Source organism: Bos taurus, chromosome 5 (assembly GCF_002263795.3).
Source record: "Bos taurus isolate L1 Dominette 01449 registration number 42190680 breed Hereford chromosome 5, ARS-UCD2.0, whole genome shotgun sequence".
In the NCBI taxonomy this organism is placed as follows: domain Eukaryota; kingdom Metazoa; phylum Chordata; class Mammalia; order Artiodactyla; family Bovidae; genus Bos; species Bos taurus.
This window is the reverse complement of record NC_037332.1, coordinates 57,736,151-57,756,472: the sequence shown is the minus strand read 5'-3', so window position 1 is coordinate 57,756,472 and position 20,322 is coordinate 57,736,151. Positions and strand designations below refer to the sequence as shown.

Sequence of the window (20,322 nt, the reverse complement as noted above, 5' to 3'; positions counted from 1 at the left end):
TTCTTTTTTTTTAATTTTTAAAAAAATGTTAAGACCTCTATTACTCCTTTATTTTTCACTTTTATAACCTACTATTACTTTGCAAAAAAAAAAAAACATTTTTTAAAGCAAACTTCATATATATATATTTTATAATTTTTGTGACCTTGTTTTATTTTTTCTTTTTCTTTTTCTCCTTTTTTTTCTTCTTTTATTTAACATTGTATTTTTGAAATTCGAAACTTTACTCTAGATTTTTAATTTTAGCTTTTTCATATTTGTTATCAATTTTGTACCTATTTTTTTTTATATAATTTCTGTGACTTTTTTTTCTCTCTCTCTCTTTCTTTTTCTTCTTCTTTTCTTCAACATTGTATTTCTGAAATTCCAAACGCTACTCTAGATTTTTAATTTATTCTTTTTGGTATTTGTTATCAATATTGTACCTATATTTTCTTTATAATTTTTGTGACTTTGTTTTTGTTTTTGTTCTTTTTCTCTTTGCTTTTCTTCTTTTTTTCTTCAACATTGTATTTTTGAAATTCCAAACTCTACTCTAGATTTTTAACTTTTGCTTTTTGGTATTTGTTATCAATTTTGTACCTATATTTTCCTTATAATTTTTGTGACTTTTTTTTTCTCTCTCTCTCTATCTCTCTATCTCTTTTCCTTCTTCTTTTCTTTAACATTGTATTTTTGAAATTCCAAACTCTACTCTAGGTTTTTAATTTTTGCTTTTAGGTATTTGTTACCAATTTTGTACCTTTAGAACCCAATCTTCAGCACCCACTTTTTACTTGGGAGTGAGATTACTAGCTTGACTGCTGTCTCCCCCTTTGGACTCTCCTTTTTCTCCACCAGGTCGCCTATGTCTCCTCTCTAACCCCTCTATACTCTGCCCAATTCTGTGAATTTCTGTGTGTTCCAGACGGTGGAGAACACTTAGGGAACTGATTACTGGCTGGATCTGTCTCTGTTCTTTTCATTCCCCCCTTTTAACCTCCTGGCCACCTCTGTATCCTTCCTCCCTCTTCTCTTCACTGTATAACTCCGTGAACATCTCTGAGTGGTCCAGTTGTGGAGTGCACATAAGGAAGTGATTACTGGCTAGCTTGCTCTCTCCTCTATTGATTCCACCTCATCTCATTGGGTCACCTCTAACTCCCTCCTCCCTCTTCTCTTCTCCATGTAACACTGTGAACCTTTCTGGGTGACCCTCACGGTGGACAAACTTTTCATCTTTAACCTAGATGTTTTATCAATGGTGCTGTATAGAAGGAGAAGTTTTGAGACTACTGTAAAAATAAGACCAATAACTGGAAGCAGGAGGCTTAAGTCCAAACCCTGACTCCAGGGAACTTCTGACTCCAGGGAACATTAATTTACAGGAGCTCATGAAACACCTCCATACCTACACTGAAACCAAGCACCACACAACGGCCAACAAGTTCCAGAGCAAGACATACCAAGCAAATTCTCCAGCAACACAGGAACACAGCCTTGAGCTCCAATATACAGGCTGCCCAAAGTTACTACAAAACCATTGACATCTCATAACTCATTACTGGACACTTCATTGCACTCCAGAGAGAAGAAATCCAGCTCCACCCTCCAGAACACTGACACAAGCCTCCCTAATCAAGAAAACTTGACAAGCCACCTGTACAACCCCACACACAGAAAGGAAACTCCACAATAAAAAGAACTCCACAAACTGCCAGAATACAGAAAGGACACCCCAAACTCAGCAATATAAATAAGATGAAGAAACAGAGGAATACCCAGCAGGTAAAGGAACAGGATAAATGCCCACCAAACCAAACAAAAGAGGAAGAGATGGGGAATGTACCTGATAAAGAATTCCGAATAATGATAGTGAAATTGATCCAAAATCTTGAAATCAAAATGGAATCACAGATAAATAGCCTGGAGACAAGGATTGAGAAGATGCAAGAAAAGTTTAACAAGGGCCTAGAAGAAATAAAAAAGAGTCAATATATAATAAATAATGCAATAAATGAGATCAAAAATACTCTGGAGGCAACAAATAGTAGAATAAGAGAGGCAGAAGACAGGATTAGTGAAGTAGAAGATAGAATGATAGAAATAAATGAATCAGAGAGGAAAAAAGAAAAACGAATTAAAAGAAATGAGGACAATCTCAGACACCTCCAGGACAATATTAAATGCCCCAACATTCAAATCGTAGGAGTCCCAGAAGAAGACAAAAAGAAAGACCATGAGAAAATACTTGAGGAGATAATAGTTGAAAACTTCCCTAAAATGGGGAAGGAAATAATCACCCAAGTCCAAGAAACCCAGAGAGTCCCAAACAGGATAAACCCAAGGTGAAACACCCCAAGACACATATTAACCAAATTAACAAAGATCAAACACAAAGAACAAATATTAAAAGCAGCAAGGGAAAAACAGAAAATAACACACAAGGGAATTCCCATAAGGATAACAGCTGATCTTTCAATAGAAACTCTTCAGGCCAGGAGGGAATGGCAAGACATACTTAAAGTGATGAAAGAAAATAACCTACAGCCCAGATTATTGTACCCAGCAAGGATCTCATTCAAATATGAAGGAGAAATCAAAAGCTTTACAGACAAGCAAAAGCTGAGAGAATTCAGCACCACCAAACCAGCTCTCCAACAAATAATAAAGGATATTCTCTAGACAGGAAACACAAAAAGGGTATATAAACTCCAACCCAAAACAATAAAGTAAATGGCAACAGGATCATACTTATCAATAATTATCTTAAATGTAAATGGGTTGAATGCCCCAACCAAAAGACAAAGACTGGCTGAATGGATACAAAAACAAGACCCCTACATATGTTGTCTACAAGAGACCCACCTCAAAATGGGGGACACATACAGACTGAAAGTGAAGGGCTGGGAAAAGATATTCCATGCAAATAGAGACCAAAAGAAAGAAGGAGTAGCAATACTCATATCAGATAAAATAGACTTTAAAACAAAGGCTGGGAAAAGAGACAAAGAAGGTCATTACATAATGATCAAAGGATCAATCCAAGAAGAAGATATAAAAATTATAAATATATATGCACCCAACATAGGAGCACTGCAATACATAAGACAAATGCTAACAAGTATGAAAGGAGAAATTAACAATAACACAATAATAGCGGGAGACTTTAATACCCCACTCACACCTATGGATAGATCAGCTAAACAGAAAATAAACAAGGAATCACAAACTTTAAATGATACAATAGACCAGTTAGACCTAATTGATATCTATAGGTCATTTCATCCCAAAACAATGAATTTCACCTTTTTCTCAAGCGCACATGGAACCTTCTTCAGGATAGACCACATCCTGGGCCATAAATCTAGCCTTGGTAAATTCAAAAAAACTGAAATCATTCCAAGCACCTTTTCTGACCACAATGCAGTAAGACTATATCTCAATTACAGGAGAAAAACTATTAAAAATTCCAACATATGGAGGCTGAACAACACGCTGCTGAATAACCAACAAATCACAGAAGAAATCAAAAAAGAAATCAAATTTTGCATAAAAAGGAATGAAAATGAAAACACAACAACCCAAAACCTATGGGACACTGTAAAAGCTGTCCTAAGGGGAAAGTTCATAGCAATACAGGCATATCTCAAGAAACAAGAAAAAAGTCAAATAAATAACCTAACTCTACACCTATAGCAACTAGAAAAGGAAGAAATGAAGAACCCCAGGGTTAGTAGAAGGGAAGAAATCTTAAAAATTAGGGCAGAAATAAATGTAAAAGAAACAAAAGAGACCATAACAAAAATCAACAAAGCTAAAAGCTGGTTCTTTGAAAGGATAAATAAAATTGACAAACCATTAGCCAGACTCATCAAGAAACAAAGGAAGAAAAATCAAATCCATAAAATTAGAAATGAAAATGGAGAGATCACAACAGACAACACACAAATACAAAGGATCCTAAGAGACTACTATCAACAATTATATGCCAATAAAATGGACAACGTAGAAGAAATGGACAAGTTCTTAGAAAAGTACAACTTTCCAAAACTGGACCAGGAAGAAATAGAAAATCTTAACAGACCCATCACAAGCACGGAAATTGAAACTGTAATCAGAAATCTTCCAGCAAACAAAAGCCCAGGTCCAGACAGCTTTACAGCTGAATTCTACCAAAAATTTAGAGAAGAGCTAACACCTATCCTACTCAAACTCTTCCAGAAAATTACAGAGGAAGGTAAACTTCCAAACTCATTCTATGAGGCCACCATCACCCTAATACCAAAACCTGACAAAGATTCCACAAAAAAAGAAAACTACAGGCCAATATCACTGATGAACATAGATGCAAAAATCCTTAACAAAATTCTAGCAATCAGAATCCAATAACACATTAAAAGATCATACACCATGACCAAGTGGGCTTCATCCCAGGGATGCAAGGATTCTTCAATATCTGCAAATCAATCAACGTAATACACCACATTAACAAATTGAAAAATAAAAGCCATATGATTATCTCAATAGATGCAGAGAAAGCCTTTGACAAAATTCAACATCCATTTATGATTTAAAAAAAAAAAAAAAAAAAACTCTCCAGAAAGCAGGAATAGAAAGAATATACCTCAACATAATAAAAGCTTTATATGACAAACCCACAGCAAACATTATCCTCAATGGTGAAAAATTGAAAGCATTTCCTCTAAAGTCAGGAACAAGACAAGGATGCCCACTTTCACCATTACTATTCAACATAGTTTTGAAAGTTTTGGCCACAGCAATCAGAGCAGAAAAAGAAATAAAAGGAATCCAAATTGGAAAAGAAGTAAAACTCTCACTGTTTGCAGATGACATGATCCTCTACATAGAAAACCCTAAAGACTGCACCAGAAAATTACTAGAGCTAATCAATGAATACAGTAAAGTTACAGGATATAAAATCAACACACAGAAATCCCTTGCATTCCTATATACTAATAATGAGAAAACAGAAAGAGAAATTAAGGAAACAATTCCATTCACCATTGCAACAAAAAGAATAAAATACTTAGGAATATATCTACCTAAAGAAACTAAAGACTTATATATAGAAAACTATAAAACACTGGTGAAAGAAATCAAAGAGGACACTAATAGATGGAGAAATACACCATGTTCATGGATCGGAAGAATCAATATAGTGAAAATGAGTATACTACCCAAAGCAATCTATAGAGTCAATGCAATCCCTATCAAGCTACCAACGGTATTTTTCACAGAGCTAGAACAAATAATTTCACAGTTTGTATGGAAATACAAAAAACCTCGAATAGCCAAAGCAATCTTGAGAAAAAAGAATGGAACTGGAGGAATCAACCTGCCTGACTTCAGGCTCTACTACAAAGCCACAGTCATAAAGACAGTATGGTACTGGCACAAAGACAGAAATATAGATCAATGGAGCAAAATAGAAAGCTCAGAGATAAATCCACGCACCTATGGACACCTTATCTTTGACAAAGGAGGCAGAAATATACAATGGATTAAAGACAATCTCTTTATCAAGTGGTGCTGGGAAAACTGGTCAACCACTTGTAAAAGAATGAAACTAGAACACTTTCTAACACCATACACAAAAATAAACTCAAAATGGATTAAAGATCTAAACGTAAGACCACAAACTATAAAACTCCTAGAGGAGAACATAGGCAAAACGCTCTCCGACATACATCACAGCAGGATCCTCTATGACCCACCTCTCAGTATATTGGTAATAAAAGCAAAAATAAACAAATGGGACCTAATTAAACTTAAAAGCTTCTGCACAACAAAGGAAACTATAAGCAAGGTGAAAAGACAGCCTTCAAAATGGGAGAAAATAATAGCAAATGAAGCAACTGACAAACAACTAATCTCAAAAATATACAAGCAACTCCTACAGCTCAATTCCAGAAAAGTAAATGACCCAATCAAAACATGGGCCAAAGAACGAAATAGACATTTCTCCAAAGAAGACATACAGATGGCTAACAAACACATGAAAAGATGCTCAACATCACTCATTATCAGAGAAATGCAAATCAAAACCATTATGAGGTACCATTTCATGCCAGTCAGAATGGCTGTTATCCAAAAGTCTACAAGCAATAAATGCTAGAGAAGATGTGGATAAAAGGAAACCCTCTTACACTGTTGGTGGGAATGCAAACTAGTACAGCCACTATGGAGAACAGTGTGGAGATTCCTTTAAAAACTGGGAATAGAACTGCCTTATGATCCAGCAATCCCACTGCTGGGCATACACACCAAGGAAACCAGAATTGAAAGAGACACGTGTACCCCAATGTTCATCGCAGCACTGTTTATAATAGCCAGGACATGGAAGCAACCTAGATGCCCATCAGCAGAGGAATGGATAAGAAAGCTGTGGTACATATACACAATGGAGTATTACTCAACCATTAAAAAGAATGCATTTGAGTCAGTTCTAATGAGGTGGATGAAACTGGAGCCTATTATACAGAGTGAAGGAAGCCAGAAAGAAAAACACCAATACAGTATACTAAGGCATATATTTATGGAATTTAGAAAGATGGTAACAATAATCCTGTATGTGAGACAGCAAAAGAGACACTGATGTATAGAACAGTCTTTTGGACTCTGTGGGAGAAGGAGAGGGTGGGATGATTTGGGAGAATGGCATTGAAACATGTATAATATCATATATGAAATGAGTCACCAGTCCAGGTTTGATGCACGATACTGGATGCTTGGGGCTGGAGCAATGGGACGACCCAGAGGGATGGTATGGGGAGGGAGGTGGGAGGAAGGTTCAGGATGGGGAACACATGTATACCTGTGGCGGATTCATGTTGATATATGGCAAAACCAATACAATATTGTAAAGTTAAAATATAAAATTAAATTAAATTTAAAAAAAAAAATTTTAAGACAGTTTCAGACTACATATGCTAAAAAGAGAAATAGTAAAGATCGTTAATAATGTATGCATAATTTTCTAATATCCAATTCCACACTCAGAGGCAGAATACTATAACAAAAAAAGAAATGGTATGTATGAAGAATATATAATTAGAGATTCAAACATCATTTTTCTTTTTTTCCCCACTTTATATACAAATACATAAATATAATTGCCTGTTTATGTAAAAAAAAAAAATGATATCAGTAAATGTAAATCTTAGTAAAATGAACTACTTCTTTTTAAAATGACCTGAAAAAATAAAAAGCCTAAATGGTACTATAAAATTTAAGGAAATTAATCAATAGTTTTGGTTTTTCCAGTTGTCATGTATGGATATGAGAGTTGGACCATAAAGAAGGCTGAGCGCCAAAGAACAGGTGCTTTTGAACTATGATGTTGGAGAAGATTCTTGAGAGTCCCTTGGACTGCAAAGAGATCCAACCAGTCAACCCTAAAGGAAATCAATCCTGAATATTCATTGGAAGGACTGAGGCTGGAGCTAAAGCTCCAATACGTGGGCCACCTGATGCAAAGAACTGACTCACTGGAAAAGACCCTGATGCTGGACAAGATTGAAGGCAGAAGGAGAAGGGGATGACAGAGGATGAGATGGTTGGATGGCATAACCAACTCAATGGACATGAGTTTGAGCAGGCTCTGGGCATTGGTGATAGATAGGGAAGCCTGGTGTGCTGCAGTCCATGGGGATCCAAAGAGTCAGACACAGCTGAGAGACTGAACTGACTGAATTTTGTTGTTGTTCAGTTTCTAAGTCATGTCCAACTATTTTTGACCCCATGGACGGCAGGATGACAGGCTCCCCTGTCCTTCACCATCTCCCAGAGCTTGTTCAAATTCATGTCCATTGGGTCTAATTTACTAGATATTTTTAAAATTGATAAAATTCAAAATTCATTCTTGATAATTCTTAGTGAGTTATGAATGGAAGTGAATTGTGGAGTGTCCAAGTAGACCTGAAATCGTTAGTTTTGCTCTTTCCTACCCATATTACTTACAAAAAATTAAAACCATCTGATAGTGAGGTATATTGTTTTACTTTAAATTATGAGTGTGCAATCTCCTAAGTACTTATATTATCGAGTCATGTAATTGGGCAAAACACACATGAGATGAATGGGTGCCCAAAATCAAGGGAAGAGCTAATTCTCCCACAATAGAAGAAGGTGTGGTTTCACCAAGAGCAGAAACTATGCATTCCTGAGAGCTTCTTCCCTGAACTCAGCAGAATTCCTTAAACAATGAAAAGAATGGTGAAAAGAAACCACACTTATGATTCATCAACAACAAACACTTACTGTTTTGCACCTGACCTATTTCTGATTCTATTGTTGCATCTTCCTTTCTCCAAGGACACAGTCCCAATTGAGAACAGTATTTTTTCCACCCAAAGTTAATTACACTATAGGGTAATTAGTGACTTTTTAACCTATGATCCCAAGGCATTGTATTGTTTCACATGATCCCTGCTAACCTGTTGAGGACCAGATATAACTTATACCATTCTTGTTAATATGTAATTTGCAGAGAGTGCTGTCTTTCTGTGCAGAGGTCAAGGTATCAGTTTGCCTAAACCAAAAAGAGCTTCTCACCAACAACAAGAGTCTTTAATTCTTTTAACTATACAGAACATATGAGCATTTTTCCTAGAATTAAGTCAGAAAATGTCCTTCATTTGGTATCCTTATAAGACTATAGAAGATAAAAGGACATCTGAGAAAAATCCCTGGGAAACTGTGGGCAATGGGACCCTAAGAGATCTCTGCTCACTCACACACTTGCCAGTGAGTGCAAGTGTGTGAGTGCGTGAAACATATTGTAGGACACACCATCAGCTAACAAAGTCCTCTCAGCTCTGAGTCACCCTAAGGATCTTTGTGGTTAAATTGCACAGAAGCCATGAGCAGCTATCTGAAAGGTGAGTATGATTTACTTGGTTCAAAGTTACAAGACAGAAAGCTTTGACCTAGGTGTTTCAAAACCCAGGTCCAGAAGAATTAAGAACAGTGTTTCACAATAGAAATCAATAGTTATATCCAATGTTATTCTATTCTCTGACAAGTGGCATCTGAATTCTAATAAGACTTTAGAAAGGGGTCCTCTGGAAAAATTTGAACACTAGGACAGTAAGTTTTTAGGGGAAGAATAGAGTCTCCCATGTGTGAGACAGCAAAAATGTCTCCCTAATGTTTCTATTTTGCTCAAAAGCTTGAATATCTACCATTAGAGATAATTCCTTGTATTTAATGAGAAGTACCACAAAATATACTTGAGAGGGTAAAATATTGTGCTATTAATAAGTGTGTGTTAGTCACTCAGTCGTGTCTGACTCTTTGTCACCCCCTGGACTGTAGCCTGCCAAGCTCCTCTGTCCAAGGAATTCTCCAGAAAAGAATTCTGGAATAGGTTGTAATTTCCTCCTCCAGTTCAGTTCAGTTCAGTCTAGTTCAGTCGCTCAGTCGTGTCCGACTCTTTGCAACCCCATGAATCACAGCATGCCAGGCCTCCCTGTCCATCACCAGCTCCTGGAGTTGACCCAAACTCATGTGCATCGAGTCAGTGATGCCATCCAGCCATCTCATTCTCTGTCGTCCCCTTCTCCTCCTGCCCGCAATCCCTCCCAGCATCAGAGTCTTTTTCCAATGAGTCAACTCGTTGCATGAGGTGGCCAAAGTATTGGAGTTTCAGCCTCAGCATCAGTCCTTTCAATGAACACCCAGGGCTGTTCTCCTTTAGGATGGACTGGTTGGATATCCTTGCAGTCCAAGAGACTCGGAAGAGTCTTCTCCAACACCACAGTTCAAAAGCATCAATTCTTCACTGCTCAGCTTTCTTCACAGCCCAACTCTCACATCCATACATGACCACTGGAAAAACCATGGCCTTGACTAGACAGAACTTTGTTGGAAAAGTAATGTCTCTGCTTTTTAATATCCTATCTAGATTGGTCATAACTTTCCTTCCAAGGAGTAACCAAGCATCTTTTAATATCATGGCTGCAATCACCATCTGCACAGGGGCTATTAATAAGATGCCACAATACATCAATGAACTTTTGTATGTTATTCTGCATGAGTTTACCCAATATGTTTCAGGTGAGACTAAGGTAATAACTGATATTTGCAAGGAGAGAAGTTAGAATATTATGAGTTCACAGGGCTTATCCCTGGTTGAGGAGAGCTTGGTGGACACCATATGTGGTCACTGGGAATCTAGATCAGAAGACAGGAAGGATAACAGGAATGCTACTCAACTTTCACATCTGGTCGGGTGTGGTCACTCCCTGAGTGGTTCCACAGTACCTGAGAAAGAAGCAGTTAACTGGCCAACCATTTATTACACACCCAAATCAGACCCCTGTCCAGCAATGCAAGACAGTGGACTCTGAAGTGAGATCTGAGTACATATTGGAAATGGACGCTGCACCCCCAATGGGAAGGGAAAAGCCACATATCCCTAGTCTCAGGGGAAACTTGCCTGAAGATCATTATGGGAAATAGGTGGGAACATCCAAGAGAAAATATTCATGTTCTAAACTACTTGAGCTCTCCTGGAAAGATCTTGTTCCATCCCAGTGATGAGAGAAACCAGAGGCCCTAGAGACAGTGACTGCAAATGGGAAACATTCTGTTTGCTACAAATGTGTGCATTAGTTGCTCACTCTGTCTGACTCTTTGCGACCCCATGGACAGTGTAGCCCACCAGGCTCCTCTGTCCATGGGATTTCCAAGGCAAGAATACTGGAGTGGGTTGCCATTTCCTTTTCCAGGTTATCTTCTTGACCCAGGGATCTTCCTGACCTAGGAATCAAACCAGCATCTCCTGCATGGCAAGCAGATTCTTTTACTGTCCAAGCCACCAGGGAAACCCTACAAATGTAATGAATTATTACTGTTGAAGACCAACTATCATTCTACTATAACCCTTAACTCAGAAATAAATACACCCTGGGCATTGATTTATTTCATTCCCTGAAAGTTACTTGACAGCATCACAGAGAAGATGTTGGTCGTTTTCTGTCTCTCAAAAGATGAAGAGGAGAAATAAATCAGTCAAATAAAGAGTTGAGAAGGCAGTGTTTTATAGTGGTTATGAGCTGGGTCATATAGACAGATGGTTAATATTCCTGCTTTACCGTATCCTAAGTCATTGACCTTGGGCACAATTCTAAATATTTTTGGACCATGATTTCCTCAATTGTAAAATGAGGATTAAGTTACAACCAGCCTTGGAGAGCTGCTTTGAAAATTAAATGATGTACTCTAAATTTTTAACATAATTATTGACATTTAGTACCTGCCTTATAAATATTACCTTCCTTGAAGAAATTTGTGAATTAAATTGAATAAAATGAAAAGGGAATTCTCTACACTGGTATCTCCATTAAAAGCCAATTCTTATCCCAGGAATTTCCTCATGACAAGTTTATTCTTCAATTAAAAACATAAATATGCCTGAAGTGAGTGACATAAATATGGTTACCAGTTTATAAAACCCTAGGTGAATTTATTTCCTCCTACAGCACTGACGGTAAGTGTTCCCTGAAGTAATATAGAGAATGAGGAATCAGCTAGAATGGACTGAGTACCCTTGGAAGATTAAAACACACACACATTAGAAGTGGCAAACTTCCTAAGGGGTGAGTGGAAATCAGGGAAACCAAAAAAAAACCTGAAATTCTCTCATAATTTTGGCACAGTGCAAAAAAAGCATAGAAATAAGATTTATAAAACTGAGATTCTTCCTTAGACTTTGCTCCTAGTGAGCCTGGTGACTGCTGACCCTCTGATTTCTATTTTTAAAATGAGAGGGTTGGCTAAAATAATTATTAAGGTGATTTGTATCTCAATTTATGTAGCTCTCTTAAGTCCTTGACCATTTCATTTACTTTAACCTGGCATCCATTTCACTAAGGTTTTGTTTTGTTTGTTTGTTTGTTTGTTTGTTTTTCTCTCTTGTTCCTTTGCAATAGTTCAAAGAGAAAGAGATAAGGCAACATGTAGAGGTCATAAAAGAGATTTCTTATAAATGAGGTGGGGGAATTTCTGGGGCGTTCTCAAGTACAATGAAATGAAACAAGAGGACCCTAGGACAAGGAGAGAATAGAAAAGCTGCAGTTACTTAAAGGAAGTGAATATCCCAAGGAACAATGCTTGAATTAAGAGACTTGGGCAGGAAATCACATTAGAAAGTATTAACAGTATAGATCATGAATGTTCGAGATTCAGAGAGAATAAGTCACATGTTACATTGTATATAGTTGAAATACTTCCACGTAAACAGACTTATCAGTGAATATTACATTCGTGGGACTTAAGAGGACCTTATAATTTTGTATTTAATCTCAAAGATAACAGCAAACTTAAAATATGTATACAGAATACAGTAAGAGGTGAGAGGTAAATCTAGGGATAAGGTGGGGAAAAGTATGAGACAGTATGTGAACACAGGGAGAGGCAGTAGGTCCTGGAAGAAGAAATAGAGAGAATAGAATGCATTTGATACCTGTTCTGTGCCAGGAAGGATGCTAAGAGCCTGGAAGAATTCATGTATTTAATCTTTATACTAACCCTTGAAAAACACAATTGTTATTTGCATGTCACAGACCAGGAAACAGAGCCCATTACGGAACTTTCCAAAGTTTCATGACCATGTGTGAACCCAAGTATCAAGCCCTGGTATCTATTTTATTCCAGAACTTCCACTCTTAACCCCTACCTCTTTTTTTTTAAGTTTCTCTGGGTCTTCATTGCTGTGGGTGGGCTTTCTCTAGTTGCACTGAGCGGAGGTTATTCTCTAGTTGTGGTGTGTGGGTTTCTCATTGTGGTGGCTTCTCTTGGTTGTGGAGCATGGGCTGTAGAGCCTATGGGCTTCAGCAATTGTGCCTTGCGGGCTCTAGAGTGCAAGCTCAGTAGTTGTGGTGCATGGGCTCAGTTGCCCTGCAGCGTGTGGGATCTTAGTTCCTGAACCTGGGTTCAAACTCATATCCCCATATCCCCATATCTTGGCCACCAGGGAAGTCCCATTTCCTCCTACTGGACCACCAGGGTAGTCCCATCCCTACATCTTATAATTAACCCAGATGGGCTCTCTCAGAGGAGACCTACGACTGGGTGACAATTCTCAGCCAAGTTCCTTCTGAGAAAATGAGGAAAACAGATGAACAAAGTGAAAACCTTGCCACCAGGCCACCTCCTTCTTTCTGCAATCCTTCCTTCAAGACACCACTGTTAACCCCAAGTAGCTTTAAAAGATTAATTCTTATTAGATCTTAGGTACAGATGATGTAGTTTAGTGTAACCATGGGAGATGATGACTAAAATTGATCATTTATCTTTCTGATTTCTAGAATTGCCTCAATACACTGAGATCCTTAAGTGAAGATTAAAACCTAAAATATAAATAAATGATGTAACTTTTCAGTTACACTTTAAATGAAACTAGTCAATCAATTATTGAGGACAAAATGCCCGGCCTCATTCACTCAGTAAACTTGTATTGCCTATCTGCTATGTGCCAGGAAAAAAATCTAGCCCTGGGTTTACAGTGGTTTACAAAATAAATCCATCTGTGTTCTCACAGAACTTGCTATCAAGTAGAGAATGAAAGTAAAATGTAAATGGATAATAAAACAAATAAACAGAGAGTGTGCTCACAACACTGGAGGTAGAAACAATACAGATAGGATCCTGAGAGATGCATCTTTGAGGGGATTATGTTTAAATTGGCACCTGAAAAATAAGATCCAGTCACACGAGAATGTAAGCAGAGCATTTCTAGAAGAGAGAAAACTACAAAAGGTCGGGGATGGAAAAGAAGTTGGCATCTTCAAGGAACAGAAGACCCAAACAGCTAAGCTAGACACAAATTAGGAGCATTTCACAGCAATGAGATCATGAAATATCTTATAAACCAGAGTAAGGAGTCTGACTTTTATTCCAAGGGTTCTAGAACTCCAGTGAGTGATTGTAAACAGAGAAATGGATCTTATGTAAGGTTTTGAAAATTACTCTGATTCTATCTTTCGAATAGACTTATGAGCGTACTTCTGTGTGGTTTAAAAGGGAAGAGAGCAGAGAGATGTGAGGCACCTTAGAGGAGAATGTGGATTATCATCACAAGCAAGGAAGCAGAGGCAGAGAGGAGAAAAAATTTAATTTCACAACCTTAACTGTAGTCATGCCTGTATCCTACATAGAACCAAGATGACAGCACAGCTTGAGGTTTTATTGTCAGGAAATTACAAACCATGTGTATTTTTATGACAGTGTTTTTCTGTTCATTAACACTGATAATAAAGCCTAGCTTCCTTTCCATTAGGTTGTTAACCAAATAATTCCTTTACTATTGAATTAATACTACACTGATATAGTAATAAGAATCTTTAAGTAGAGCCTTCTGACTAGTACCCAGTACAATGCTCAGCAGTGAGACTGCAGTAGCAATAATGACTAATTAACCGCTGCTCCATTAGTATTCTTTATTAACACGTAAATAAAATAGCATTCTTGATTCACAGGTAAATAAAATAAAACCTTGGCTTATGTAGCTAAGTTAACATTAGCGAGGAATTTCATGTCACCCCTCTGCTAACTCATGTAACAGTCTAGTTCTCTGATCTAATTTCTCTCTTTTTTTTTTAACACACAGACACAACCACTGTCAGGAATCAGGGATGAAAAATTACACAGCAATAACAACGTTCATCCTTGTGGGACTAACCGATGACCCGAATCTAAAGATTCTGCTGTTCATCTTTTTGCTTCTAACCTACCTTTTGAGTGTTGCTGGGAACCTGATCATCATCACTCTCACTCTGGTAGATCCTCACCTCAAAACACCCATGTATTTTTTCCTCCGGAATTTCTCCATCTTGGAAGTGTCATTCACAACCGTCTGCATTCCCAGATTCCTCTACACAATGGCATCTGGGGACAACACTGTTACCTACAATGCATGTGCCACTCAATTATTTTTTGTTGTTATCCTGGCTGTGACTGAGTTTTTTATTCTGACGGCCATGTCCTATGACCGCTACGTGGCCATCTGCAAACCCCTGCATTACACAACCATCATGAACAACATGGTCTGCATTAAGTTCCTCATTGGCTGTTACATGATTGCTCTAATCATTGTCCTGCCACCATTTGGCATGGGCTTTGAGCTTGAGTTTTGTGACTCTAATGTCATAGATCACTTTGGCTGTGATGCTGCTCCCATCCTGAAGATTACTTGCTCAGACACAGAGTTCCTAGAGCGATTCGTCTTGGTCCTGGCTGCATTGACGCTCCTGTTCACCTTGGTGTGTGTAATCATGTCCTATACATACATCATCAGGACCATTCTCAGATTCCCTTCTGCACAGCAAAGGAAAAGGGCTTTTTCTACATGTTCTTCCCATATAATTGTGGTTTCTATCACTTATGGAACCTGCATCTTCATCTATATTAAACCACATGCAAAAGAAGGGGTAGCTATTAATAAAGTGGTGTCAGTTCTTACCACCTCTGTTGCACCAGTAATGAATCCTTTCATTTATACTCTGAGGAACAAACAAGTGGTACAAGCTTTCAAAGACATGATCAAAAGGGTTGCATCATATTTCAAAGGACTAAAATGATTACTGAGTACAAAAAAAAATTGTAAAAGTATTCCTTGGTATTCATTTATTTTTCTCTAATGGTATGTTAGCCATGGTTTTATACACCACAGCCTCATTCTGTTACACTTAGTACCTACCATTAATACATGTATTGATAATCCTTTTAGCTCAGCCTATCTCCAGGAATACATGGGGGAAATTCTCTGTAAATATTTATAAAAATATGTCTGTTACTTACAGAACCAAGAAATGTAAGCAATATCAATGTACTATTATATTGGTGCTCAGCTACTCCTCTTTTACTGACTGATATGCCCTAAGCTGAGTCCCAGATCTCCCAGGAGCAGCAGTGACAGTGGTTTCACTGGTGTATGAATATGTCTGAACTCATTGTATACATTAAATAATGTGAATTTCTGTGAAAATATGTACTTTGCACATATGTTAAATATGTGAATATCAATTATACCTCAATAAAGCTGTCTTCAAAAGGGAAAAGTATTTGTGAAGTCATATGCACAGATTTATTTCCTTCTAGGATACACTTTCTGTCAAGAATGTGCTTGTTTGCCACTTTGATATTGATGACTGTATCTCTAAGACAACATATTATGGTAATTAACTACACCTTAAGGCTTTTTTCTTAATAGATGATCAGACTCTAATCTTAAAAATGTGAAAAGAAAAATAATAAATCTTCTAGATGAAAACTAGAAGAATATTTCCATGATCTAGGGGTAAAGAATTTTTTTTATATGGGAGTATAGTTGATTAACAATCTTGTGCTAGATTCAGGTGTACAGAAAAGTGATTCAGTTATACATATGCTGTGGTTGTTGTTTTAGCTGCTTAGTCATGTCCGACTCTAATGGAGCGGGTTGCCATTTCCCTCGCCACCAGTTATACATACACATGTAACTATTTTTTTCTAATCTTTTCTAATTCTTTTCCCATTTAGGTTATTACAGAATATTGAACAGAGTTCCATGTGGCTAAGGATATTTTTTAAACTAAAAACAGAAAGCATTAACCATTGTTTTAAAAGCCTAAAAAAATAACTTTTTTAAAGTATGGTAAACTGAAATATTTTACAGTAAGGAAGGTTCCATTCATCAAGAAACATTAGAGAATGAAAGGCAGATATATGAGTCTAAAAGAGTATACAGGTAAATGTGGAAGTATGAATTTTCCCTGGATTTCTTATGGTTCCTGTAAAATGTTAATTCTTTTGGTTGGCACTTGGGAATGCTAATTGGCAGTTGGGAATGCCAGTTCCCAACTCTTCTCCTGCCTTAAGAATTAGGTCTACCTAATTTGGCTAGTTAATTGCTCTGATCCAAAAAGATAATAATAAATTTCTATCTCCCCTAGCAAGTCAAATGGTTACAGCCAAAGACTGTCTTTAGGTTAAACACCAAGGTTCCAGGAAGACTAGGATTGTTTCCCTAATTATTTTACACATCAAGGAAGAAGGAAACTCAGGAACTTGGCTGCCATATCTAAATTGTAAAAGCTAAGACCTGCATGGATCTATCTGACTCCTGGAGACATTTTATTTACCTATCAAATGGCTAAAGAGAAGACCCTTTCTGGAAGGGAGCAGACAACTGCCTCCTTTTCCTTTATAAGTGGAGAATTATTTCTCCTCATCTATTGCCTATGGGTTTCCCAGGTGGCACTAGTGGTAAAGAACCCACCTGCCAATGCCAGAGATATAGGAGAAGCAAGTTTGATCCCTGGGTTGGGAAGATTCCCCAGCAGGAGGGCATGGCAACCCACTCCAGTATTCTTGCCTGGAAAATCCCATGGACAGAGGAGCCTGGCAGGCTACAGTCCATGGGGTCGCACAGAGTCAGACACGACTGAAGCGACTTAGCATGCATGCATTGCCTGTGGATTTAGAATTGCTCACACAGGATATCTGACTTGGCTGTCATCATGTCACCGCAGTGATTAGACTTAGGGTGAGGAGATCTAATATGCTTATTATTTATTTGTGTTAGTCGCTCAGTCACGTCTAACTCTTTGAGACCCCAAGGACTGTAGCCCACCAGGTTCCTCTGTCCTGTGGGCTAATAAAGGTTTACTAATAAAGGTTGAATCAGATGCACTTTCTTAAGATCAGAGGATTACATAGCTACTCACCAAATGTTGAAAATGTTAGTCATTCAGGCATGTCCCAACTCTTTGCAACCCCAGGGACTGTAGCCTGCCAGTCTCCTCTGTCCATGAGATTTCCCAGGCAAGAATACTGGAGTGACTTGCCATTTCCTTCTCCAGGGCATCTCCCCAACCCAGGGATCAAACTGGAGTCTTCTGCATTGCAGGGGGATTCTTTACTGTCTGAAACACTAGGAAAGCCCCATATTTATTTACTGAGAGGTAAATAAGCAGGTCAGAAGCAACAGTTAGAACTGGACATGGAACAACAGACTGGTTCCAAATAGGAAAAGGAGTACATCAAGGCTGTATGATGTCACCCTGCTTATTTAATTTATAGGCATAACACATCATGAGAAACGCTGGGCTGGATGAAGCACAAACTGGAACCAAGATTCCTGAGAGAAGTATCAATAACCTCAGATATGCAGATGACACCACCCTTATGGCAGAAAGTGAAGAAGAACTAAAGAGCCTCTTGATGAAAGTGAAAGAGGAGAGTGAAAAAGTTGGCTTAAAGCTCAAGATTCAGAAAACTAATATCATGGCATCTGGTCCCATCACTTCATGGCAAATAGATGGAGAAACAGTGGAAACAGTGGCTGACTTTATTTTTCTGGGCTCCAAAATCACTGGAGATGGTGATTGCAGCCATGAAATTAAAAGACGCTTACTCCTTGAAAGGAAAGTTATGACCAACCTAGACAGCATATTCAAAAGCAGAGACATTACTTTGCCAACAAAGATCTGTCTGGTCAAGGCTATGATTTTTCCAATAGTCATGTATGGATGTGAGAGTTGGACTATAAAGAAAGCTGAGTGCTGAAAAATTGATGCTTTTGAACTGTGGTATTGGAGATGACTCTTGAGAGTCTCTTGGACTGCAAGGAGATCCAACCAGTCCATCCTAAAGGAAATCAGTCCTGAATATTCATTGGAAGGACTGATGTTGAAGCTGAAACTCCAATACTTTGGCCACCTAATGCGAAGAGCTGACTCATTTGAAAAGACGTTGATGCTAGGAAAGATTGAAGGCAGGAAGAGAAGGGGACAACAGAGGATGAGATGGTTGGATGGCATCATCGACTCAATGGGCATGAGTTTGAGTAAACTCTGGGAGTTGGTGATGAACAGGGAGGCCTGGCATGCTGTGGTTCATGGGGTCACAAAGAGTCGGACAGAATGAGTGACTGAACTGAACTGAACTGACCTGACCTGAGAGGTAAATATGAAATCTGCCTCTGATCTAGAATACCTCGGTGTACATTCAAGAATAAAATTAATAGAAATAAATATTTAAAAATCAACAATAAATTAGTATTATATTCCATACTTTAGTTTCAATTTAAAGTTACTGTGTATAACATCAACATACAAAAATCAGTTGTGTTATCTATATGCCAAAAACAAACCAGTAGAAGATGAAACTAAAATAAGACATCATTTACAAGTCAAATAGTGGTGAATGAATATATGAAAGATTTATTGGAGAAAAAGATAACATTCTATTTGCAGACATTTTAAAGATTCAAATAAATGGCTGTACCGTACTTATGGCCTAGAAAACAAAACATCTTAAAGATACCAATTTTCACAAGTTTACTATAGGTATAATGCAATCTCAGTAAGGATTTCATAGATTTTTTTTTTAATACTTGTATCATAGAGAGATATAAAAACATATAAATTATAATGAAACTAAATAAATGCTATTACAAAGAAATAAATGAGATGCATAAAAAATGATTTGAGACAACTTTGCTCTTGATATCATGATTTCTCACTTTTGAAACATTTGATTTCTCACTTTTGAGACATTTGAGAGGCAAAAATGGTGTATAACGGGAACAGAAGGAGGATATTAATTTAGAGTGAATGGTAGGAGCCCAGTAGTGAAGATATTTACTGCACATTTAAGAGTTAACTAAGTATTAGTGAGCCAAGAGAAATTATAAGAAAGTAATATATCAATTTTGCTTTATGAGGAATATAATAAAGCAGTGAATAAATTAACTTTTACATACAAGATGAGTGACAAGCAATTACTCAAGAATAGCATTCAAGCAAACAATAGTAAAGGTTTCATTATTGTCCATAAGATAGAGAGAACGGACACAATTACAATCTCAATCCAAGCAATGTAGTGGACAGAGATGAGAAAGTTTTCCAGCATGGAAGACTGCATGGTTGATAGAGCCATAAATCAAATGAAGGTTTCAAGAGGAAAACATTTGTCTGCTTAATACTCACAAGTTATATTTAATCAAGTTTGTTTTGAAACACAGATGAAAAAATAAATGTATGAGAAGTATTTGTTTATCAGTGTGCCAATGGACTCAGCTTTAGGACATGTGGAATGTAAGATTAATTTAAAGGTAAATTTGAGCAAGCTATCCAAGGAACAAGTGAGGTTTGGACATAAATGTCTGGCTTTTATCTCAGAGTGATTGAAGAGCACAGACTTAGGAAACAGTCTGAAAAATAGTTTCTAATCAAGGATATTATGAAATAAAGTCTGCCAATAGTAGCCATCAGAGAGATGAAAGAGGAGGAAGAGGAAGGAGACAGTGGAAAGAGAAAGAAGGGAAGGAGAAAG

The 20,322-nt window shown here is 37.5% G+C and overlaps 1 protein-coding gene across 1 annotated transcript; it reads left to right on the top strand.

Annotated features, from left to right (window-relative positions):
- The first annotated feature begins 14,639 nt into the window (after nucleotides 1–14,639).
- OR6C288 (olfactory receptor family 6 subfamily C member 288) lies at nucleotides 14,640–15,584 on the top strand. The gene has a single exon (NM_001390276.1). The coding sequence runs from the start codon at nucleotides 14,640–14,642 to the stop codon at nucleotides 15,582–15,584; it is 945 nt and encodes a 314-aa protein (NP_001377205.1).
- The last annotated feature ends 4,738 nt before the right edge of the window (nucleotides 15,585–20,322 follow it).